This window comes from Balaenoptera physalus (genome assembly GCF_965194825.1).
Source record: "Balaenoptera physalus genome assembly, chromosome: 3".
NCBI lineage: Eukaryota > Metazoa > Chordata > Mammalia > Artiodactyla > Balaenopteridae > Balaenoptera > Balaenoptera physalus.
Window position 1 is genome coordinate 59800841 of NC_138890.1, and position 25230 is coordinate 59826070.

Here is a 25230-nt window from a genome sequence, read left to right on the forward strand (position 1 = left end):
AATATCTTTGTATGGTAACAAATGGTAACTAGACTTATTATGGTGATCATTTCATAACATATAGAAATATCAAGTCTCTATGTTGTGCACCAGAACTAACATAGTGCTGTAGGTCAATTATACTTCAAAAACAAACAAACTCATAGAGAAAGACATCACATTTGTGGTTACCAAAGGAGGGGGTGGGGGAGAGGGGGAACTGGATAAAGGTGGTTCAAAAATATTTAATTTTAAAAAGCAAGTGCTGAGGAACCAAGATGGCGGAGTAAAAGGACGTGCTCTCACTCCCTCTTGTGAGAACACCAGAATCACAACTAGCTGCTGGACAATCATTGACAGGAAGAAACTGGAACTCACCAAAAAAGATACCCCACATCCAAAGACAAAGGAGAAGCCACAATGAGACAATAGGAGGGGTGCGATCACAGTAAAATCAAATCCCATAACTACTGGGTAGGTGACTCACAGACTGGAGAACACTTATACCACAGAAGTCCACCCCCTGGAGTGAAGGTTCTGAGCCCCACGTCAGGCTTCCCAACCTGGGGGTCCGGCAATGCGAGGAGGAATACCTAGAGAATCAGACTTTGAAAGCTAGTGGGATTTGATTGCAGGACTTTGACAGGACTGGGGGAAACAGAGACTCCACTCTTGGAGGGCACACACAAAGTAGTGTGGGCATCGGGACCCAGGGGAAGGAGCAGTGACCCCAGGGGAGACTGAACCAGACCTGCCTGCTAGTGTTGGAGGGTCTCTTGCTAGTGTTGGAGGGTCTCCTGGTCTCCTGAACCAGACCTGCCTGCTAGTGTTGGAGGGTCTCCTGCTAGTGTTGGAGGGTCACCCTCCTGCAGGGGGTTGGCTGTGGCTCACCATGGGGACAAGGACACTGGCAGCAGAAGTTCTGGGAAGTACTCCTTGGCGTGAGCCCTCCCAGAATCCGTCATTAGCCCCACCAAAGAGCCCAGGTAAGCTCCAGTGTTGGGTTGCCTCACGCCAAACAACCAACAGGGAGGGAACCCACCCATCAGCAGTGAATCAGATTAAAGTTTTACTGAGCTCTGCCCACCACAGCAACAGTCAGCTCTACCCACCACCAGTCCCTCCCATCAGGAAACTTGCACAAGCCTCTTAGATAGCCTCACCCACCAGAGGGCAGAGAGCAGAAGCAAGAAGAACTACAATCCTGCAGCCTGTGGAACAAAAACCACATTCACAGAAAGATAGACAAGATGAAAAGGCAGAGCACTATGTACCAGATGAAGGAACAAGATAAAACCCCAGAAAAACAACTAAATGAAGTGGAGATAGGCAACCTTCCAGAAAAAGAATTCAGAATAATGATAGTGAAGATGATCTAGGACCTCGGAAAAAGAGTGGAGGCAAAAATCGAGAAGATGCAAGAAATGTTTAACAAAGACCTAGAAGAATTAAAGAACAAGCAAACAGAGATGAACAAAACAATAACTGAAATGAAAACTACACTAGAAGGAATCAATAGCAGAATAACTGAGGCAGAAGAACGGATAAGTGACCTGGAAGACAGAATGGGAGAATTCACTGCTGCGGAAGAGAATAAAGAAAAAAGAATGAAAAGAAATGAAGACAGCCTAAGAGACCTCTGGGACAACATTAAACGCAACAACATTCGCATTATAGGGGTCCCAGAAGGAGAAGAGAGAGAGAAAGGACCAGAGAAAATATTTGAAGAGATTATAATCGAAAACTTCCCTAACGTGGGAAAGGAAATAGCCACCCAAGTCCAGGAAGCTCAGCAAGCCCCATACAGGACAAACCCAAGGAGAAACACACCGAGACACACAGTAATCAAATTGACAAAAATTAAACACAAAGAAAAATTATTGAAACCAGCAAGGGAAAAACAACAAATAACACACAAGGAAACTCCCAAAAGTTTAACAGCTGATTTCTCAGCAGAAACTCTACAAGCCAGAAGGGAGTGGCATGATAAAGTGATGAAAGGGAAGAACCTACAACCAAGATTACTCTACCCAGCAAGGATCTCATTCAGATTCGATGGAGAAATCAAAAACTTTACAGACAAGCAAAAGCTAAGAGAATTCAGCACCACCAAACCAGCTCTACAACAGATGCTAAAGGAACTTCTCTAAGTGGGAAACACAAGAGAAGAAAAGGACCTACAAAAACAAACCCATAACAATTAAGAAAATGGTCATAGGAACATACATATCAATAATTACCTTAAACATGAATGGATTAAATGCTCCAACCAAAAGACACAGGCTTGTTGAATGGATACAAAAACAAGACCCATATATATGCTGTCTAAAGGAGACCCACTTCAGACCTAGGGACACATTCAACTGAAAGTGAGGGGTTGGAAAAAGATATTCCATGCAAATGGAAATCAAAGAAAGCTGGAATAGCAATACGCATATCAGATAAAATAGACTTTAAAATAAAGAACGTTACAAGAGACAAGGAAAGACACTACATAATGATCAAGGGATCAATCCAAGAAGAAGATATAACAATTATAAATATATATGCACCCAACATAGGAGCACCTCAATACATAAGGCAACTGCTAACAGCTATAAAAGAGGAAATTGACAGTAACACAATATAGTGGGGGATTTTAACACCTCACTTACACCAATGGACAGATCATCCAAACAGAAAATAAATAAGGAAACATAAGCTTTAAATGACAAAATAGACCAGATAGATTTAATTGATATTTATAGGACATTCCATCCAAAAACAGCAGATTACGCTTTCTTCTCAAGTGCGCACAGAACATTCTTCAGGATAGATCACATCTTGGGTCACAAATCAAGCCTCAGTAAATTTAAGAAAATTGAAATCATATCAAGCACCTTTTCTGACCAAAACGCTATGAGATTAGAAATCAATTACAGGGGGAAAAAAAACGTAAAAAACACTAACACATGGAGGCTAAACAATACGTTACTAAATAACCAAGAGATCACTGAAGAAATCAAAGAGGAAATCAAAAAATACCTAGTGACAAATGACAATGAAAACACAACGATCCAAAACCTATGGGATGCAGCAAAAGCAGTTCTAAGAGGGAAGTTTATAGCTATACAAGCCTACCTAAAGAAACAAGAAAAATCTCAAGTAAACAATCTAACGTTACACCTAAAGGAACTAGAGAAAGAAGAACAAACAAAACCCAAAGTTAGCAGAAGGAAAGAAAACATAAAGATCAGAGAAGAAATAAATGAAATAGAAACAAAGAAAACAATAGCAAAGATCAATAAAACTAAAAGCTGGTTCTTTGAGAAGATAAACAAAATTGATAATCCATTAGCCAGACTCATCAAGAAAAAGAGGGAAATGACTCAAATCCATAAAATTAGAAATGAAAAAGGAGAAGTTACAACAGACACTGCAGAAATACAAAGCATCCAAAGAGACTGCTACAAGCAACTCTATGCCAATAAAATGGACAACCTGAAAGAAATGGACACATTCTTAGAAAGGTATAAACTTCCAAGACTGAAACAGGAAGAAATAGAAAATAAGAACAAACCAATCACATGTAATGAAATTGAAACTGTGATTAAAAATCTTCCAACAGGGCTTCCCTGGTGGCGCAGTGGTTGAGAGTCTGCCTGCCGATGCAGGGGACACAGGTTCGAGCCCTGGTCTGGGAAGATCCCACATGCCGCGGAGCAACTGGGCCCGTGAGCCACAATTACTGACCCTGCGCGTCTGGAGCCTGTGCTCCGCAACAAGAGAGGCCGCGATGGTGAGAGGCCCGCACACCGTGATGAAGAGTGGTCCCCACTTGCTGCAACTAGAGAAAGCCCTCGCACAGAAACGAAGACTCAACACAGTCATAAATAAATAAATAAATAAATAAATAAAGAACGTGAATTTCTTTAAAAAAAAAAAAAATCTTCCAACAAACAAAGGTCCCAGGACCAGACGGCTTCACAGGTGAATTCTATCAAACATTTAGAGACGAGCTAACACCCATCCTTCTCAAACTCTTCCAAAAAATTGCAGAGGAAGGAACACTCACAAACTCATTCTATGAGGCCACCATCACCCTGATACAAAAACCAGACAAAGATACTACAAAAAAGGAAAATTACAGACCAATATCACTGATGAATATAGATGCAAAAATCCTCAACAAAATGCTAGCAAACAGAACCCAACAACACATTAAAAGGATCATACACCATGATCAAGTGGGATTTATCCCAGGGATGCAAGGATTCTTCAATATATGCAAATCAATCAATGTGATACACCATATTAACAAATTGAAGGATAAAAACCATATGATCATCTCAGTAGATGCAGAAAAAGCTTTTGACAAAATTCAATACCCATTTATGATAAACACCCTCCAGAAAGTGGGCATAGAGGGAACCTACCTCAACATAATAACGACAAACCATATTGCCATATACAACAAACCCACAGCAAACATCATTCTCAATGGTGAAAAACTGAAAGCATTTCCTCTACGATCAGGAACAAGACAAGGATGTCCACTCTCACCACTATTATTCAACATAGTTTTGCAAGTCCTAGCCACGGCAATTAAAGAAAAAGAAATAAAAGGAATACAAATTGGAAAAGAAGAAGTAAAACTGTCACTGTTTGCAGATGATATGATACTATACATAGAGAATCCTAAAGATGCCACCAGAAAACTACTAGAGCTAATCAATGAATTTGGTAAAGTTGCAGGATACAAAATTAATGCACAGAAATCTCTTGCATTCCTATACACTAATGATGAAAAATCTGAAAGAGAAATTAAGGAAACACTCCCATTTACCATTCCAAAAAAATGAATAAAATACCTAGGAATAAACCTACCTAGGGAGACAAAAGACCTGTATGCAGAAAACTATAAGACACTGATGAAAGAAATTAAAGATGATACAAACAGATGGAGAGATATACCATGTTCTTGGATTGGAAGAATCAACATTGTGAAAATGACTATACTACGCAAAGCAATCTACAGATTCAATGCAATCCCTATCAAATTACCAATGGCATTTTTTATGGAACTAGAACAAAAAAAATCTTAAAATTTGTATGGAGGCACAAAAGACCCCGAAGAGCCAAAGCAATCTTGAGGGAAAAAAACGGAGCTGGAGGAATCAGACTCCCTGACTTCAGACTATACTACAAAGCTACAGTAATCAAGACAATATGGTACTGGCACAAAAACAGAAACATAGATCAATGGAACAAGATAGAAAGCCCACAGATAAACCCACGCACCTATGGTCAACTAATCTATGACAAAGGAGGCAAGGATATACAATGGAGAAAAGACAGTCTCTTCAATAAGTGGTGCTTGGAAAACTGGACAGCTACATGTAAAAGAATGAAATTAGAACACTCCCTAACACCATACACAAAAATAAACTCACAATGGATTAGAGACCTAAATGTAAGAGTGGACACTATAAAACTCTTAGAGGAAAACATAGGAAGAATACTCTTTGACATAAATCACAGCAAGATCTTTTTTGATCCACCTCCTAGAGTAATGGAAATAAAAACAAAAATAAACAAATGGGACCTAATAAAACTTAAAATCTTTTGCACAGCAAAGGAAACCATAAAAAAGACGAAAAGACAACCCTCAGAATGGGAGAAAATATTTGCAAACGAATCAACGGACAAAGGATTAATCTCCAAAATATATAAACAGCTCATGCAGCTCAATATTAAAGAAACAAACAACCCAATCCAAAATTGTGCAGAAGACCTAAATAGACATTTCTCCAAAGAAGACATACAGATGGCTGAGAAGCACACGAAAAGCTGCTCAACATCACTAATTATTAGAGAAATGCGAATCAAAACTACGATGAGGTATCACCTCACACCAGTTAAAATGGGCATCATCGGGGCTTCCCTGGTGGCGCAGTGGTTGGGAATCTGCCTGCCAATGCGGGGCACATGGGTTCGAGCCCTGGTCTGGGAAGATCCCACATGCCGCGGAGCAACTGGGCCCGTGAGCCACAACTACTGAGCCTGCGCGTCTGGAGCCTGTGCTCCCAACAGGAGAGGCCGTGATAGTGAGAGGCCCGCGCACCGCGATGAAGAGTGGCCCCCGCTTGCCGCAACTGGAGAAGGCCCTTGCACAGAAACGAAGACCCAACACAGCCAAAAATAAATAAGTAAATTAATTAATTAAAATAATAATAATAATAAAATGGGCATCATCAGCAAATCTACAAACAACAAATGCTGGAGAGGGTGTGGAGAAAAGGGAACCCTCTTGCACTGTTGGTGGGAATGTAAATTGATACAGCCACTATGGAGAACAGTATGGAGGTTCCTTAAAAAACCAAAAATAGAATTATCATATGACCCAGCAATCCCACTACTGGGCATATACCCAGAGAAAACCATAATTCAAAAAGACGCATGCACCCCAATGTTCATTGCAGCACTATTTACAATAGTCAGGTCATGGAAGCAACCTAAATGCCCATCGACAGACGAATGGATAAAGAAGTTGTGGTACATATATACAATGGAATATTACTCAGCCATAAAAAGGAACGAAATTGGGTCATTTGTTGAGACGTGGATGGATCTAGAGACTGTCATACAGAGTGAAGTAAGTCAGAAAGAGAAAAACAAATATCGTATATTAACACATGTATGTGGAACCTAGAAAAATGGTACAGATGAACCGGTTTGCAGGGCAGAAGTTGAGACACAGATGTAGAGAACAAACGTATGGACACCAAGGGGGGAAAGCCGCGGCGAGGTGGGGATGGTGGTGTGATGAATTGGGCGATTGGGATTGACATGTATACACTGATGTGTATAAAACTGATGACTAATAAGAACCTGCTGCATAAAAAAATAAATAAAATTAAATTAAAACATTTTTTTAAAAAAGCAAGCCCTCACTGTGAAAGCAACTTGAAACAAATGAACCTAACTCTATGTAGTTGGTGGCATAACTACACAGAGATGAACTATTCCACGATACTTTAAAACACAGTAACTTGTACAAGCCTAGTAAAATATACCCTACAAATGAAAAGAATGGCAAAAATATTAAACTGTTACTGTAATCACATTGTTGGTGTAATGCTGGTATTGTTTTCTAAGTCTGTTCTTTGAGTAGTGTGTGGTAATAAATTAGTAATTATGTTGATATAAATGAACACGGATTTTTATGGGAGAAAGGAGATACAAATGTAAGAGCAATGAAATTAAGTAAAAACCTTATAGTTCTGAACTTGAATTGTAAAGATTAGTATGAACTTGTGATTTATTTTACCTTTTAAAAAATGCATATCCCCTAGTTCACACCTAGAAACGCTGACTCAACCATGTAGGAATAAGCACACCTATTGTCCAGATTATATTTCTAAATACCATCTCCCAGAAAAAAGAATTGAAGGATCCTGTAGAATGGTTGACTCCAGGTCTGAGACAGGAAATTTACAAGATGAACTTGGTTATTTATAACACCAGAAGACAGACATTCTCTTAAAAATGAATGAAATGAGCCTGCCACTGCAAGGAAAACAAGTGACAGTATTTGTTGCAAACGATAAAATTTAAGATTTTGAGTAAGAATCATAATTTTGGAAAACTTTTGTCTGCCACCATGAGCTTGTAGCTTCCCAATACTAAAAGACTGCCTGATGAGATCAATGGTGGTATTGACAAATGTGATTTTTTTGTTATTGCATAATAAAATGTGTCCACATTTGGAAGATCTGTATAGCTCAGTGAACCAATATTTCTCAAACAACCAATAAACCTGACTTTAAAAAAAGTATACAATGGAAGGGAGGGATGAATGGTCTAAGCATTTTAATATTCACTTTGTAGACTGTTCAGTATTCAATTATTATAGTACATGGAAAAAAACACAAATCTAGAACTTAAATTTTAAAAATGAGATACTAGTACACACCACTATAACAATGAAAATGTAAAAGTCTGGTAATACTAATTATTCAAGAATGTGGAGTAACTGAAACTCTCAAGCGCTGCTGGCAGGAGAGGAACTTGGAACAACTAATTTGGGAACCTGTTGGCAGTATCTATTAAAGTTGAGCATACTCATACCATATAACCAAGCAATTTCTACTACTAGATACATAGTCAACAGAAATGCAAATATGTGCACCGAAAGACATGGAAAAAAATGTTCATAGCAGAATTGTCCATAATAGCAAAAATAAACTTGAAAAAAATGTCCATCAGCAGAAAAATGGATAAATAAATTGTGATATATTCATACAATGTGACATACAGCAATTTAATTGATGGATTATTGCTATACACAGAAGGCCAGATGATTGTCACATGTATGATATTGAATTAAATTAGCCAGACACAAAAACATAATCATACCATACGATTCTATTTTTATGATGTTGGAATTCATGATAATAGTTATATTTCAGAAGGGAGTAAAGATAGAGGAGGCTGAGGGGGGCTTGGGGTGCTGGTAATGCTCTTCTACTTCTTTACCTCTGTGGTGATTACATGATTCTGTTGATTTTGGATTGTTCAGCATGTTATACATATACGATATATGAACTTTTATGTATGTTATACTTCAATTAAAATTTTTAAAAATATGATTTGCATGAAGCAGCTAATACCATACTTAGGGGAATTTTTCAGCTTTAAATCCATACATTAAAAATAACAAAACCTGAAAAACAATAAGCTGTATAAGAAGCTAGAAATCAAATAGCAAATTGAACATAAATTAAATATTAGGAGGTAAATAATGTTAAGAGCAGAAATCAATTAAATAGAAAGCAAATATACAAGCAAGAGAATCCCAAAAGCCAGGTTAGTCCTTGAAAGGCTAATATAATAAGCTACTTCCAAGTCTAACCAGGAAAAATGAGAGGTGACAATAACGTCAAGATTGGAAAGAGGAATATCACTACAGATCCTGTAGATGTTACAAAGATCACAAAGAGGCTATTATAAAAAACTTTATGCCAAAATATTTGAAAATTTAGATAAAATTAACATATTTCTGGAAAAAGAATTTACAGAAATGAAACAAGAAGAATAAAAATATGAATATTTCTCTTACTAATAAAGAAATGTGATTTCATGATTTAAAACTTTCCCACAAAGAAAACTTAAGGCACAGAGAACATCCCTAGTGAATCCTACTAAATATTTAAGACAGAAATAACACCAATCTTAACAAACATGACCAGAGACTAGAAAAAAAGGAGAGGAAAAAAAACACTTCTAACTTGTTTAATAAGGCCAGCATAACCTTGATACCAAATCCTTAAAAGAAAGGAAAATGACATGCCAATCTCAAGTGATGAATATAGATGCCAAAATCCACTATTAAGATGTCTTAATTGGTTGTTTTTATTTTGTATGAGCATCATTTTGATTCTAAAGAAAACAGCTGTGATCTTTGCTTAAAGATTCTAAAGAATAAACATAATGTGCCTGAATTCAGAGAGTACATTTTGAGGTATGTCAATAGAGCTTAGCTATGAAAACAGTATATGTGTACCTGGCAACCAGATGGCTCTAGGAACAGCCAGCAATTTGGGTTGGGACAGAAAGGCTTTTCTCTTTCTCTGCAGCATAGGAGACAACGTGACTGCATATTCATTCCTAGATTCCAAGACAAGTTCCAGATGAATATATAATGACCTTCTGTGTTTATAGCTTGAGGAAGAAATTCTTATCCTAATTCTTTCTCATAAATGCAGTATGAAAGAGACACGTGGTTTCCTGACCCATTCTCATCTCATCAGTTAAAATTGGGAACAAGGTGAGTAACCACCTTTATCATTAAGTTTTCGTTTTAAAGAATAATCCTTACCAATAAATTCCTTGCTTCCCATACTTTAATCAGAGTCCTAGATTGTGATTTATATTCATTTGACATTCTGCCAAATGTTATTTCTGATATTCACGTTACACACATTTGAGCAACGTAAAAACCTCTTAGTAATTTAGTCTACCTTCATCCCAAGCCAGCTAAAGTGTATTTAGTCTCTGGAATATTATTGTTTCCCTCTAACTGCAAATATTGAAGGCAACAAAAATCAATAGGTCATTAATATTATCAGACGTTGTCAAAACTTTCCCACTCATACATCTCCCAAAAGCATTGCTTTTCTTTTTTCTACTCAAGTTATGATGCTCTTTTTCTCTCCTTTTCACTAGTTTGAGGTTTTTGCATTATACAATGAATACTATTGTGCTATCTATTTACATATTTTTTAATCTGAATATATATCATATACCTTGCACGCTTCCTTAGTTACTGCACTCTAAAGTTTTTCGGTGTGTGGTTATCAGCTTCAAAGTCAAAATAGATATAAGGAAACATCCAATTAACCTATGGGAAAGTCTACTTAAGGAATATACGTTAGCAAATAAAAACACCCAGAATGCCAAAAACATTCTACCACTCTGTTAACAAACAACACTGCAAAGGGGAAATATTTTATACTCCATAGATCCTGGCAAAAGAGAAACTGCCTTAATCCCAGAAGAACGATACACTAATAAAACATTGGTATGTTTAAAATATAATTTTCATGTGGAATTTTTAATAAATTTAGTTGTATGCTGTTGTGCATTTTTGCTACATTAATATTTACTATCTTAAAAAAATTGCCAATGCAACTAATTTTAAATAGTAGAGTTTACACCTCAGATACCATCTAAAAAATTAAATTGTCTATCAAGAATTTTAACAGAAAAAAATTGCCATGAGACTCGTGTTGTCTACTTGTTGCACAGTGGGTCAATTTTGGTTATATCTGTTAAATATTAACAAAGAAGAGATATAGATAAAAGGTTTTCCTGAATTTCTTTTTTTCTTCCTGAATTTCTTAAGTTAATTTTTTTTAGTGTTGTAAATTATACTAACATACACTCTAAACTAAAATAAGACAGAAGAGCTTAGAGTTAGAACAAAATATAAACACATATGCATCAACATGATTCTGTGTGATTCGGGCACACAGTTAAAAATTATGAAATTTCACGCTTTTCAAAGGATATATGTTTTATAAAACTGAATCAACAAATACCTTATTTCTAGAATTCTGTAGTTGTTCTTAAGGCATTCAGTGAACACTATGATAAGCATTCTTTTGTAAAGAATCAAGATTGGATCAATATGCACTTGGATAGGAAGAAGTAAATAATAAGTGCCTGTGTTGAATTACAAATACTCCAGCTTTATAGAAGTTATTTTCCCATGTTTTTATACATCAAACTTTCTATATATATAAGGAAATATCCAGCCCACACAAATTAACAGACAATGAACAACCTAAAAAGCGAAATAACAACAATGATGGAAAAAGACTGTTCAACTGGATGAGTGAGATGGCACAACAGCCCTGCACGTCTAAACAGTGTATCTCTGTTACTTTATCACTCACATAAGTTTAAAAATTCTGTGGCAGGGGACATTTTCCTCTGTTATTAACTACATTTTTTTCCTTTTAAGTAGATAATTTTCCTTCTAACTCTCAGATCCATTGATCTTCCTATCACTTACTTATGTTTCCTTTGTAGTCTAGTCAAAATGTTTCTCTCAAACAATTCCTGATTCTCAAACTTCATAGACATTGCTGGTATCCTTATCTCTCCTTGTTACAGAAAGCAATGAAATAAAAGAAATAAATGGTGAATTTTCTTAATAGAGAGTTTATACACTGTGTTTTGATACCTGAAATACTAACATTTTGTGCACCAATTTTCTCCCTTAAAATTAACTGCATTTTAATTTTCATTCACTGCAAAGTTCACAGTATTATGATGTGCATCCCTACTAATCACTTTGTTATCTACAGGAACTGGACTTTTATTTAACCCCAGAATACAGCATTGAGATTTTTCATGCTAGCTCTAGGACCAGAAAATCCCTGTTGTGTTGTTTCATGATTATATATCATAAGGAAGAAAATAATATATTTGAAAATGGCCTTTAAACTGTTAACTATATATACACGTAAAGATAAAAAGTAAGTTAAAGTTTTTCCCTCTGTGTTGAACAGTGTTTCCATCCAATTAATATATTCACAAATTTAATTATTCATTCATCAGCAAGTATTTACTAATCATATATATTGGATTCCATTATATCATGTGTGAATATTAATTATGCAAAGTTATAATGGATGCAAATCTATTTTATTTGCAGTGAACATAATTATTTGAAGGAGAATAACTTATCCAATTTTCTCCCTTATTACCTAGAAGAGTAGAACATTCCCTTCGTTCCCTTCCCTAATTTCTGCACAACCTTTCTCTTGCATCCATGATCTCTATGAGAAGTTGGAAAGTAATACTGTAAAATTGCTAAGCCAATTGCTCCCACTCCACTCAGAAAGTTTTGAAATGCCAAACAGATAAACTGAGGTGTAATTTAATTTTATTAGATGCATTACTCCCAAATATGGTATTTACTTACTTCTAAGTATACTGGCTTCTAAAATAATAAGAATATTAAGTCCAAGTTGAATGGACTTTGAATAGTAAGTGCACCTCTGAACACACCAATGTTTCTGACATAACAATTACTCATCTGTCTTCTTTGTGAAATACATCAATGAGAACACAAAATAAAAGGTTGTCCAGTCCTTATACCCAATCATCTTTTCTTCTTTCTGTCAGTACAAATAGGTGCTTTGAGACATGCCTAGAACGTTTATGTACTTACAAACACTGTGTGGAACTATTAGCTGTGTTTTGGAGTATCGTTCTCAAAAAACACTACTTTGTCAAAATGAGACTCATTGTAAAATATAGCCTAGAGAGTATGCTGCATTTTATTAAATGGTATAGCATTCACAATCCAATTCAACAGCTATCTCTACCACAAAGCCTCCTCTGATTCCCTCCTCCCTGCCTAGATGTTCTCTCATGTTCTCTCTCTCCCTTCTTTGAACATCCACTGCAATTTACTTTTACATGTTTTAGGTTATCATCATTTTTAAATCATGTACTGTAATGGTTTGAATAAACGTCTCATCGTCCATGATATTAAGTTTGTATTACACAAAGACTCTTACATAACTTTCATTCTCACCTTAGCAATCAGAATGCCTTACACATATCTGTTGCTCAAAATACTTCTAATGAAGGGATATTTGCTTTAAGTAATTCCTTAAAGAAATTCCTAAAAGGAATTATTTAAAGACACCCCAGGGGACTTCCCTGGTGGTGCAGTGGTTAAGAATCCACCTGCCAATGCAGGGGACACAGGTTTGAGCCCTGGTCTGGGAAGATCCCACATGCCGCGGAGCCACGAAGCCCATGCGCCACAACTACTAGAGCCTGTGCTCTAGAGCACTGAGCCCGTGTGCCACAACTACTGAAGCCTGCGTGCCTAGAGCCTGGGCTCTGCAACAAGAGAAGTCACCTCAATGAGAAGCACGGGCACTGAAACAAAGAGTAGCCCCTGCTTGCCACAACCAGAGAAAGCCCGCGAGCAGCAACGAAGACCCAACACAGCCAAAAATAAATAAATAAAAATAAATAAATTTATTAAAAAAAAAAAGACACCTCAGGTTGTTTATTACCTGTACCAGAAACTTTGGTGCTTTATTTTTTTTAATTTTAGACCTTTATGCTATATTATTTTAATTGTTCTGTAATAGGTTTGAATTTCTTACCTTACTTCCTCAAAAATAAACTGTAACCTTCTTGAGGCCAAGGACAGTCTCTTTTAACACCTGTATCTTCCCAGAATGCTTCGCACAGGGGATGCTAAGCAGGAGCGTTCAATTCATTGGATTAAATGTTGCCAAAGGCTCATCTAAGAAACATTTCAGAAATAGCTAGTGGCCATTTCCTGGTCAAGGGAATCAAATCCCATAAAGTTTGCTTACCATGGCATTGACATTTGCACGATCCTCTTTCCTATTCTGAGTCTGAATACAGGATATTGGCACATTCAGTCCTACCCCAGAGGCCAAATTTCTCAGGTCAGCAGCACTGTATTCCCCACGCAACAGCAAACTGTTATTGTCAGAACCAAGTCCCAGAGAGGCCCGATAGAGATAGGTCTGAGAAAGTCTTTCGACTGTAGTGACATCTATTGTGGCAGATGTCATGCAAGGATTCGAAGCCATCTTGCTTCCATATCTCAACTCCTCTGGAGAGCGACAGCAGCTCTGAGAGCAACAACCTGGGATCTGGCTCAACTTGCTACTCACAAAGAAAAGTAAGCACCCCAGAAATAAAAAGGAAACACAGGCCAGGGCAATTACTAAATACAGGTTCTGGGCGGACAGGTGCCCGCCTGTTTCCCAGCCATCTTCAAAGTCTGGAAGGACCCGAGGCACAGAGTTGCTCAACAGAACGCCCAGTGTGACAGAGGTGGAAAGGGATGGGTCTCCATGGTCCCAAACCACTTACCACCACCCTCTGTTTAACTGCATCAGTGGGAAGAACTAAGCGAGCAGTATGGAGCTCTCCCATATTGGCTGAAATTCTAAAAAGGCTCGAGTCAGAAGCCTGAGAGATGTAGTAGGAAAGCCAAGCATTGGAGCCACTGTCTGCATCTTCTGCTACCACATTTGTGACCAAGTGTCCTGTTCTGGCAGAGCGGGGCACAATTTCCACTGGGACAGAGCCATTTCTGGGCAAGGGAAACAAGATGACTGGAGCATTGTCGTTCCTGTCTACCACAAACAAGTTCACAGTCACTGTTGCACTTCTGGGAGGAATGCCACCATCCTCGGCTTCCACTTGGAAGTGACACCCCCTGAGCTGCTCAAAGTCAAAGGAAATTTTGGCAGTGATAGCCCCACTGGAGGAGTCTACTGCCACCAAGTTAGAGGCTGCCTGCCCTTCAGAGAGAATATCCAACAGCGCATAAAAGACGATGCCATTCTTCCCCAGATCTGGGTCCTGGGCAAACACACGTCCTAGGGAGGCCCCAAGGCCATTGTTTTCAGCCACAAGAAGTTCCTGTTTCGGTTGAGGAAAGCTTGGTGTATTGTCGTTCACATCAGCAACTGACACAGTCAGTGTCCTGCGGGTGCTAAGTGGGGGCGAGCCACCATCTAAGGCGGTGATCAGGCCCTGGTATTCACTGACCTGCTCCCGGTCCAGCGGCCCATCAGTCAGCAAGCTGTAGTAGTTGTCAAAGGAAGCCTTCAGCTTAAAAGGGCCTCCAGTGGACATGCTACAAACGACCTTACCATTGGGACCAAGGTCCTCATCCCTTACACTAAGGAGGGCAATCACTGTGCCAGCGGCGGTGTCCTCGGAAACTGGACTGGAGAAAGTGAGGAGGTTCACCTCGGGAGCGTGATCGTTCACATCAGTCACTTCCACCAGCAGTTTGGCGGTGCTGGCTAGACCGAAGGCGCCTTCATTCCTCGCCTCGATGTATGCCTCCAACAGCGCTTCAGGCGGACCTAGTGAAGCAGCTACCCGCACTTCCCCATTTCTAGGGTGCACGTGAAAGTGGTGTCGCAGCTTTGCCTGCGTGCTATTGCTTAAGGAGTACCGGATTTCCCCATTGGAGCCTTCATCCAGGTCCGAGGCTTGAACTCGGAATAGCACAGTCCCGTTGGGTGCAGTCTCTGGCACCTTGGTGCGGTATACTGAGCGCTCAAATACAGGTGCATTGTCGTTTGTGTCCACCACGACGATGGTGACTTGTGCGTCTCCGGAGCGCGCCGGCAGCCCGCCGTCCCGGGCGGTGAGCACCAGCCGGTGGGTGGCACGCTGCTCCCGATCCAGCGCTTTCTCCCATACCAACTCCGGGTATTCGCTGCCGTCGACCCGCGACCCCATGTCCAGGCGAAAGTGCTGGCTGGGGCTCAGGCTGTAGCTTAGCACCCCATTGCTTCCCTCGTCGGCATCTTGGGCATTAGAGAGAGTAAAACGGGCTCCGGGCATCAGGAACTCGGGAATGTGCAACTGCACGTCGCCGGCAGGGAAGTGAGGCGAGTTGTCGTTGGTGTCCAGGACGTGAACGTGCATCTTGTGCAGCTCCAGCGGGTCCTCCAGCACCAGCTCATAGGTCAGGACGCAGGCAGCTTTGTCCCCGCACAGCCGTTCGCGATCCGCCGGCTCTCTGACCACCAAGCTTCCGCTGGCCAGATCGACCTCGAAGTAGGGCTCGCCGTGGCTGGAAAGGAAGCGAAAGTTCCGCAAGGACAGGGAGGCCGCTGACAGCCTCAAGTCCTGGGCAACATTGCCTACGGCTACGCCCCGTTCGGTCTCCTCCGACACGGAGTATTCGAGCTGTCCCGCTGCAGAGCCGCAGGAGACCCACAAACATAGAACCGCCACCCTCCAGCCCACCATCCTCCTTCCCTCTCGGCGTCCTTGTTCCGCCAGCGGTGACCCGGGAACATGCTCCGGACTCCCGGAGATCACAAGCCGTGGTTTAAAAAAAAAACAAAAAAACGAGGGCCGACCGGCCGCTGCTGCCGACTAGAGGTGCAGAGACCGCCGACGTTCGCCTTCCGAATACCGGAATTGCCCGGGGCCGGCCGGCTGCGAGCTAGGCTTGCTAGACTGGAGGCTTGGCAGCCGTCTGGGAAAGCGGTGCGGGCCGGGTGCGGAGAAGTGCAGCGCCGCCTAGGGGTGCAGAGACGAGGTAAACCGCCGGCGTTGGGGAGGCGCGGTCTCGGTTCCCTGCCAGCTGGGATTTCGCCCCGCGCCCTGGCAGCGAGCGCGGGGCGGGGCAAGGAAGACGCTCCCAACAACTAACACGCCTTCCCTTAAACGGCGTTTCCTAGGACAACGCCCTGAGACCGCTGAGGTCTTAATGTCTACAACCTCTACCTGAAGACAGTTTATAACTGGGGCTGAGCTCGGTTGGCGTTTCTCCGCGACTGCTTGAAAGCGGAGCGTCGGGTCCCGGGCGCTCGGACCCACCGACTCCCTACAGTGCCCGCGGAGAGGGCGGAACTCCGACAGGAACCGCGGGGCGGAGGCGCTGAGAGGCGGAACCGTGACCGTGAACCACGACACCTTTGAGGCTTAAGGAAACAGGAGCCCACAAACCAAGTGCTGGGATGCATTCCGTGATGGATTCTCAGCCTCTCCGCTGCGGGTTTAAGTCTCTTCCTGCACCTTCTTATATCCCGGGAGCTGCCAAGCCAGCGAGGGGCAGATTGGGAAGCTTCCCCGGGATTCTCACTTTTCAAGACACAAAAGTGTGCGAGCGCAATTCCGGTTCTACGTTTCCGCTTTCTTGCGGGTCAGCAGTTTCTCTTTCCCCCAGAGGCCCTACTGGGAGTGCTTTGCAAGCGGCCTCCGATGCTGTGGGCGAGGGAAGAGGTTAGCACCAAAAACTCAGAAAGATTGACAACTCATCCCCAAACAGAACGTGCAAAGCGAAGGGGAGAGAAAGTACTGAGATACTTTACAGAGTGTGACCAGAAAACTGTTCTGCAAATTTGCTCTCTGTAAATGTTTAGAAAACAGCACTGAGGTGGGGTAAGAACTGGCTTGATACCCATAAATTCTCCAGCTTTGTTTTTTGGCCGGCCTTCTGCACGGAAATCGAGACAGTGATCTGTTTTATGAAAAACAGCTCTTGGCCGCAATAAATACTGCCAGATTCCGCCTAGCACCCTATAACCAGTGGCTTCTCCAAAGAGGGAGGAGGGCTGAGAAAGAGATTGACATTAAACACTAAATTCCTCACTCAAATCCTTCTTTTAATACAATTGCAGTGTCCAAAGCCCCAGGAACCAAAATTTGAAAGACAAAAGCCAAATAGAGATAAAGAATTGAAGCTTTCAGGGCATTATATTTCCTGGTCAGAAAACTGCCTAAAAGTATTGATAATTATTGAAGCTGAGTACAGGATACATGGGGTTAATTACACAATTCTCTCAACTTTAGTGTATGTTTGAATATTTCTCTAATAATTTTTTAAATTGTCATTTAAAATGGAGGTGGGGGCAGGAGTAGATAGGCAGCTCCAGTTTTCTGGTTTTAAGACTAAAAGTGGGATTAGTAACTTCAGTGTGCCACTAAGAACCAGTCTCCTCTGACCATCACAAACCCATTCCTTATTTCTTCCAAGGAAGCAGGGCAGGCTGCCACATAAGGCAATGTAAGTATATAGTAAATGTCCCTGACTAGTTTGTCTTTCCGAATTAGGAACCAAAAAAATCATTGACGCCAAGTCTTGAATAAAATTAAAGCGAGAAACCTGTCAGCCCGTTGAAATGTTGTTCGGTAGAGTCATAAGCATAGCCATCATTGGGGAATCCTCATTAGGATGTGAAATAACTAATAAAAATTGAATTTATTCCTCACCAAATTTCAGAACCAAAACTGATTTTCTACTTCAGTGTGAGAGATTATTAGGATTTGCATTTTCTCATTTTAATTTAATGCTGCTAACCAAGCTAACTGCTTTGGGGTAAAAGGTTATACTTTTCCCTTTTCCATTAGCAGCAGATGAAATGCACCTGGAGAGATGTACTCAACTTTCGGAAGGCCCGTGAAATTTACACCTGCAATCAATCTTCTAATTATCCCGGGTTTAGGAGGATAGTGAGGCAGGAGATAGATGGGCTCCAGGCTAGACATTTACAACTAGCCTCCTGCTCACACTTCCTGGGGTTAGAAGAAGATGGGCTCCAGGCCGGACATTCATTACCAGCCCCCTGTTTACATTACATACAAGAGACAAACGGGCTCCAGAACTACATATTTATGACCGGACTCCGGTCTATATTTTGAGATCTGCACCTTGATGTAAAAACCAGCAACAGAAATAGGGTAAATAACTGGACATTGGACATGTTTATGGCAGGGACCGAGTGGGACTAAACCCTGTTAAAAGATCAAGAGCTCATACATTTCCCATCCTGGGGGCAAGGGAAATATTGCACATGCTTAGGAAGGCTCCTTGGGGGTCAAAAGGGAGGGGGCACCACCCCATAATATGTGATGCTAAGGCCATCCCATAGCCTCTGGGCTGTTGCACACACATGTTGGGGAGGGTCCTAAGGCAGGGCAGGTGTGGAAAAAGAAACCAGATAATTGGCCAAAGGTAAACAAAGACCCAGAAGACCTGCCCTGTATAGATGACTTAACCACCCCTTTACTGTGCTCCTCCTCATTAAGGAGGGCGCCCACACCCTTGCTCTCCGGGTGTGCATCTCTGCCTTGTTTCTATCTTAACAAACAGTTTCTCTGTGTGATCTCCCACTTGTTGTTGTGCTGTGTCTCTAATAATAAACTTTGTACCTGTTTTTACAGTTTTGCCTCTGTGAGAAATGCATTTTTCACTGGGAGCAAGAGCCAGGGGGTGTGGCAGCTAGGATTCCTGGTTTTCATCCAGGCTACCCACGTTCAATTCCTGGGCAAGGAATTAAGGTCTCGCTTCACACCATCACTCACTTCTGCCTCTCCGAGATCAATGGGATGTGTGGGTGTGGATTAGGAAGTGGGGAGAAAGGAAAACACATACTGAGAATCAGCATGGAAAATCCTGACAAAAACTCTCCCCCATTCACATACTTCTCAGACTTTTGGCTTCCCTTTTCTCCTGTTTCTGTTTAAACTGCCACTGATGTTTATTTTAAAAAGATTTAATTAGTCTCAGGAATAAGTGGATAACACTCTCCTAGTAGAATTTGTCCCACCATCTGCCTCCCTATCTTTAGGCATCACTGGGATTTGTGGGAAAGTGGTATTTACTGACATAAACTGGAGTTTGTGGGAAAGCAATATTTGCTCATATAAACTGGGATCTGTGGGAAAGCAACATTTAGGAGATACTTGGGATATGTGGATATCCCAAAGATGAGAAAGTCTCAAGACTTTTTTCTTTTGTGTAAGATTACTAGGTGAATACAATCATGAATTAACAAAACTTCTGTTTAGCAGAACCTTTCCTTTCTAATATTTCATTTTGCCAGTTTATGGCATTTTCCATAGTGTCTCCTAATTCAAGTATTTTCAAGCTTTTAATTAGGAGCAAGTACAAGTTTAAGTGGACTCTGTGCAAAAACGTTCTGATTTCTGCTTGGGCTCTATTGCAAAGACTGTTATTATAAAGCTCTTCCACCAAACTTGGCCGTAATCTGTAAATTCAAGAGATTTCTAGCCATAATGCACAAGTTCATATTAGAGATATTGAAGCCAAATGGGAGAATAATCTGAATACCCACCAAAGAGTTTGTCAGCAAAAGGATACTGTATTTTAAATAAGATTTTCTTAGTGCTTAAGATTATTCCCTGAGAGTATGTTATGTACTTATGGGAACTAAATTAAAAGACTGGACATGACAATCACGTTAAGCACATTTTCATCCTGTAAAATAGCTTCATGTAGGGTTCAAATCAAGCCTAACAGGGTGGGAGTTGTTTGAGGGTAGAGATCTGTATCACTCAATTTTGTTTCTTAAATATCCAGCTAAGCTTTGGGCATGTAAATTAAGTGGCTATGTATCTCGATACATAGCGGCCTGGCCTACGTCATTCATTGTTTCTTTTTTTACTTGAACACCTTACCAGTAGCACACTACTATAGAATTTCTTTCTCAAGTTTGTACTACCAAGTTTTTCTCCATAATATAATATCATTTAAAATGTCATAGACCCTTTTTCATGAATCTTCACACTAGTTAACTCTATGCTACGTTTACTTACTACTTTTTATAACTACGTACCAATTTTTCTAAAATTACCTCTTTCTAAAATCTTATTCTATTTCTTCTTCAAAGTGTACCCCTCAGATCTTAAAGTCATACTCCGGATTGGTCAAATCATATCCAAGAAGAGGAGATCTAGCCCTTTCATTCTAAATACTACATATCAAGTAATAGAGTCTAAAATTGCTTCCGGTTCTTTAACAGCTGCATCACATAACTTTTTTATGATGGATTAAAAACTAAAATTCACATCTGTTTTTTTCTAGATGTTATTAAGCCACAGATCAAAAAGTCCTAGACTTCTGCTGAATGTCATTGTGTTTAAGAGCTAGCCAATCTGATTCAATCACATATTTTACCTATATCAAATTTCATATTCCTACATATTTGGTAAGCAGTCACACCAGATCTTCCTCTGAGCTGCAGAAAAAATTTTCATCAAGTGTGGCTGAAAAGGAAGGCTTGCAACCACTACCAACCATCCTACCTGACATCAGTTTATTAGGAGCGCCTAACCTAAAATAAAGATCTGAGAAAGACACTATCAACGTTCTCCAAAAAGGACTCTACACAAATCCCACATTACATTAAGTTTCAAAACAAAGTATTTCCAGATCATTATTGTGATATATATTTAAAAGAAAGTTGATAAAAATTTGACAGCTGTCACAAAAAAAAATGGCCACCTTCATTTTAAACAGTAAAAACACTAGAATTATTCCCATGAAAAATCAGGAGCATAACAGCACACTTCATGTCATAGTTATTATTCAATACTGACTTGGATATTCTGGACAACACAAGATAAGGAAGTGTGTGTGTGTATGTGTGTATGTGTGTGTGTGTGTGTTAGAAAGGAGTATAAAATATACTGTTGGATGATAAATTTATAGGTAATATAATTTTCTACTCATAAAATCCCAGAGAATTAAAGAAAAAATAATTAGAACTAAAAAAGAGCTCAATGAGATGATTAGCTTAAAAATAAAAAACATACCTTTCCTACATACCTTCAATAACTAGACAAAAAGTGGGATTTCTATCAATTATGGATAAATGAAAATATTTTAATTTAATAAAGTTATATCTTTGATGAAACTCTTTAAAACATTTGAACTTCAACCATAGTCTATATGAAGAGAAGTTACCAAGTGCCATGAAGATTGAACTAAGATGAGAGAAAATGCTGAGATAGGATTCCTGCCACTGGAGACCTTGGGAAAAGCTGATAGATTGGAGTTTTCCAGAGTAGTGCTTCACACTGAGATATAAAACCAAAGGTCCCTTGTTTGGAACAAAAACATCTAGGTACATAGGCTAAATCAGGCAGCGTTTTCCTGTAAACCCATTTGTCAGGGCAAAATAGGAGAGAAAGCAGGACTGAATGTGATAGTGAGCAGATGCACCATTGTTTCAAGAGTGAACCTAAGGGGCTTCCCTGGTGGCGCAGTGGTTGAGAGTCTGCCTGCCAATGCAGGGGAAACAGGTTCGAGCCCTGGTCTGGGAAGATCCCACATGCCGCGGAGCGGCTGGGCCCGTGCGCCACAACTACTGAGCCTGCGCGTCTGGAGCCTGTGCTCCGCAACAGGAGAGGCTGCGATAGTGAGAGGCCCGCGCACCGCGATGAAGAGTGGCCCCCGCTTGCCACAACTGGAGAAAGCCCTCGCACAGAAACGAAGACCCAACACAGCCATAAATAAATAAATTTTTTTTTAAAAAAGCAATTGTATGTAACAATATGTATAAATGTATTGCTGGGCCTATAATATATAGAAATGAAACAACTTTGCCAATTACAGTACAAAGGAGGTGGATAGAAGAACAGCTGTATTAGATAAGGAAATGACAACAGATGGTAATTCTGATCCACATCAACAAATGAACAGAACCAGAAATGGCAAATAAGAAACACTATAAATATATAATTGCTTTCCTTTTTTCTCTCAGCATCTTTAAAAGATACAAAATTATATAATGTAATAATTATAACAATGTACTTTTGGGTTTGTAATATATAGAGACGTATATTGGTTTCCTGCAGCTGCTGCAAAAAAATTACCACACATTGGGTGGCTTAAGACAATTTTTCTCACAGTTCTGGAGGGGAGAAATCCAAACTCAAGGTGTTTGAGGGGCTGTACCCCTTCTGGAGGCTCTAGTGGAGATTCCATTCCTTGCCTCATACAGCTTTTGGTGGCTATTTGCATTGCTCCAATATCTGCTTCTATCTTCACATGGCCTTCCCTCTGTGTCTGTGTCTTCCCTTATTCTATCTCTTATAAAAAAAACTTCTCATTGGAATTAGCGCCCACCTGGAAAATCCAGGATGAACTCATCTCAAGATCCTTAACTTAATTACATCTTCAAAGTCCTTTTTTTCCTAATAGGTCACTTTCATAGGTTCCAGGGGTTAGGAAGTGGACATATCGTTTTGGAGGCCACAGTTCAACCCACTATAAGATGTAATAGCTATAATAATAATAAAGCAAAAAGGGTGGAAGAAAAAGAGCTATATAAGAGTAATATCTTTTTGTCTTAATAGAATTAAGTTAATATAAATCTGGAGATACTGTTAAGTTATAATGTATATAGTAAACTCTAGAGAAACCACGGAGAAAATAACTCAAAAATACAGTTTAAAATTCATTGAAGGGGACTTCCCTGGTGGTGCGGTGGTTAAGAATTCGCCTGCCAATGCAGGGGACACGGGTTCGAGACCTGGTCCGGGAAGATCCCACATGCCGCGGAGCAACTAAGCCCATGCGCCACAACTACTGAGCCTGTGCTCTAGAGCCCGTGAGCCCCAACTACTGAAGCCCACGCGCCTAGAGCCCATGCTCCACAGCATGAGAAGCCACCGCAATGAGAAGCCTGCGCACCGCAACAAAGAGCAGCCCCAGCTCGCTGCAACTAGAGAAAGCCTGTGTGCAGAAACGAAGACCCAATGCAGCCCAAAAAAATAAATAAATAAATAAAATTTTTTAAAAGATGAAAATATTAAGGAATAAATTTAACAAAAGAAATATAAAATGCATACTCTGAAGACTATAAAACATTGTTGAAAGGAATTAAAGAAAATGTAAATAAATGGGGGGAAAATCCCATGCTCATGAAGATAGCATAATTTCATACTGTTAAAATGGCAATATTCCCCCAAGTGATCTACAGAGTCAACAAATTCCCTGTCAAAAGTAAGCTGGCTTTTTGCAGAAACTGACAAACTGATCCTAAAATTCATAAGAAAATGCAAGAACACCCAGAACAGCCAAAACAATACTGATAAAAAAGAACAAAGTTGGAGCACTAATGATTGTTGATTTAAAAACTAGGTACAAAGTTACAATAATCAAGAGAATGTGGTAGTGGGATAAGGATATAGATCAACGGAATATAATTGAGAATCCAGAAATAAATTCCCACATTTATTCATCAGTTGATTTTCAACAATGGTTCCCAAACACTTCAATGGGGAAAGAATAATTCTTTTTCAATAATTGATGCCAAGACAACTGAATATCCACTTGCAAAGGAATGAAGTTGGACCACTACATCACATTATATACAAAAATTAACTCAAAATGGATCAAATGACACCAGCAAGATGTCAGAATAGAAAGTTCCAGCCCTAGTTCTCCCACAAAAATACCAATTAGTAATGATATATGTAATAAAATACCCTTGCAAAAATTCCATAATCAACTTAAGAAGTTGGGAGTACCTAAGTGAGCATAAAGCTGAAACAGCTGTATTGAAACAAATAAGAGTAATTTTACTTTACTCACATCAGCCCCTCCCCCAAGCTGGCACAGCTCAGCACCAGGAAAAAACACCCTGGTTCACTACTCCACCTTCAAGGGGAAAGAGAAGAGTAGAGCATGTGTCCAGTGTTTCAGCTTCTTGGAGGGCTGCCTGGGGGACTAGTTTTTATATTGCCTCACTCAGAGAACTGATGGAACTGGCATAGTTTGGTTGCCTGAGAGCCATGAAGAACAAGGAATAGCAAAGGGGCAGCTAGTTCCCTTGGGAAGGAGAAAGAAGAGTGTGAATCCAGCCTTTCAGGTTTTTGGAGGGCTGCTCAAGGAACTGGTTTCTTTCTCACCTGACTTGGAACTGTCAGGGAACCAAGATACTTTAGATGCCTACTGGCCACTGAGAACAAGGGAGAACAGCTTGCTGCTATAGAACCAGAAAATTGAAATGCGACAGAAAGACAGTAGAAGGAGCAAGAGAGATCATTTTAAAGTATCTGATCAAGAGATGCAAAAAGAAAAAATAGTGAAAAGGAATGAAGAAAGACTATGGGACTTAAGGGACACCATTAAAAGAAATAATCATTGGAGTTTCAGAAGAAGAGAGAGAGAAAAGGGTACAAAGCTTATATAAATAGTGATGAGAACTTTCCAAACCTGGGGAGGGATTTGGACATCCAAGTTCATGAAGCCAATAGGTCACCCCAAATTTTCAATGCAAAACCATCTTCTTCAAGACAAATTATAATAAAACTGTATAAAATCAAAGATGAAAAGAGAATTTTTAAAGCAACAAGAGAAAAAAGTTTATATTAAACAAGACAACCCCCATAAGGCTATCAGCAGATTTCTCAGCA

The 25230-nt window shown here is 40.1% G+C and overlaps 2 protein-coding genes across 2 annotated transcripts in view; both read right to left on the bottom strand.

Annotated features, from left to right (window-relative positions):
* LOC309657696 (uncharacterized protein) overlaps positions 1-25230 on the bottom strand; it is a 108097-nt gene that overhangs the window by 67502 nt on the left and 15365 nt on the right. The window contains exons 4-5 of the mRNA XM_082455520.1: positions 16715-16977; positions 16419-16581 (exon numbers count right to left, since the gene is read on the bottom strand). Coding sequence (XP_082311646.1) covers positions 16419-16581; positions 16715-16977 — 426 coding nt within the window. The remainder of the gene's footprint in view (positions 1-16418; positions 16582-16714; positions 16978-25230) is intronic.
* On the bottom strand, positions 6215-16554 carry LOC309657098 (protocadherin alpha-C1-like). The gene is given in 2 exon segments (XM_082454132.1): positions 6215-14396; positions 14398-16554. Coding segments are annotated over 2 exon segments (2457 nt in total). The 5' UTR covers positions 16306-16554; the 3' UTR covers positions 6215-13847.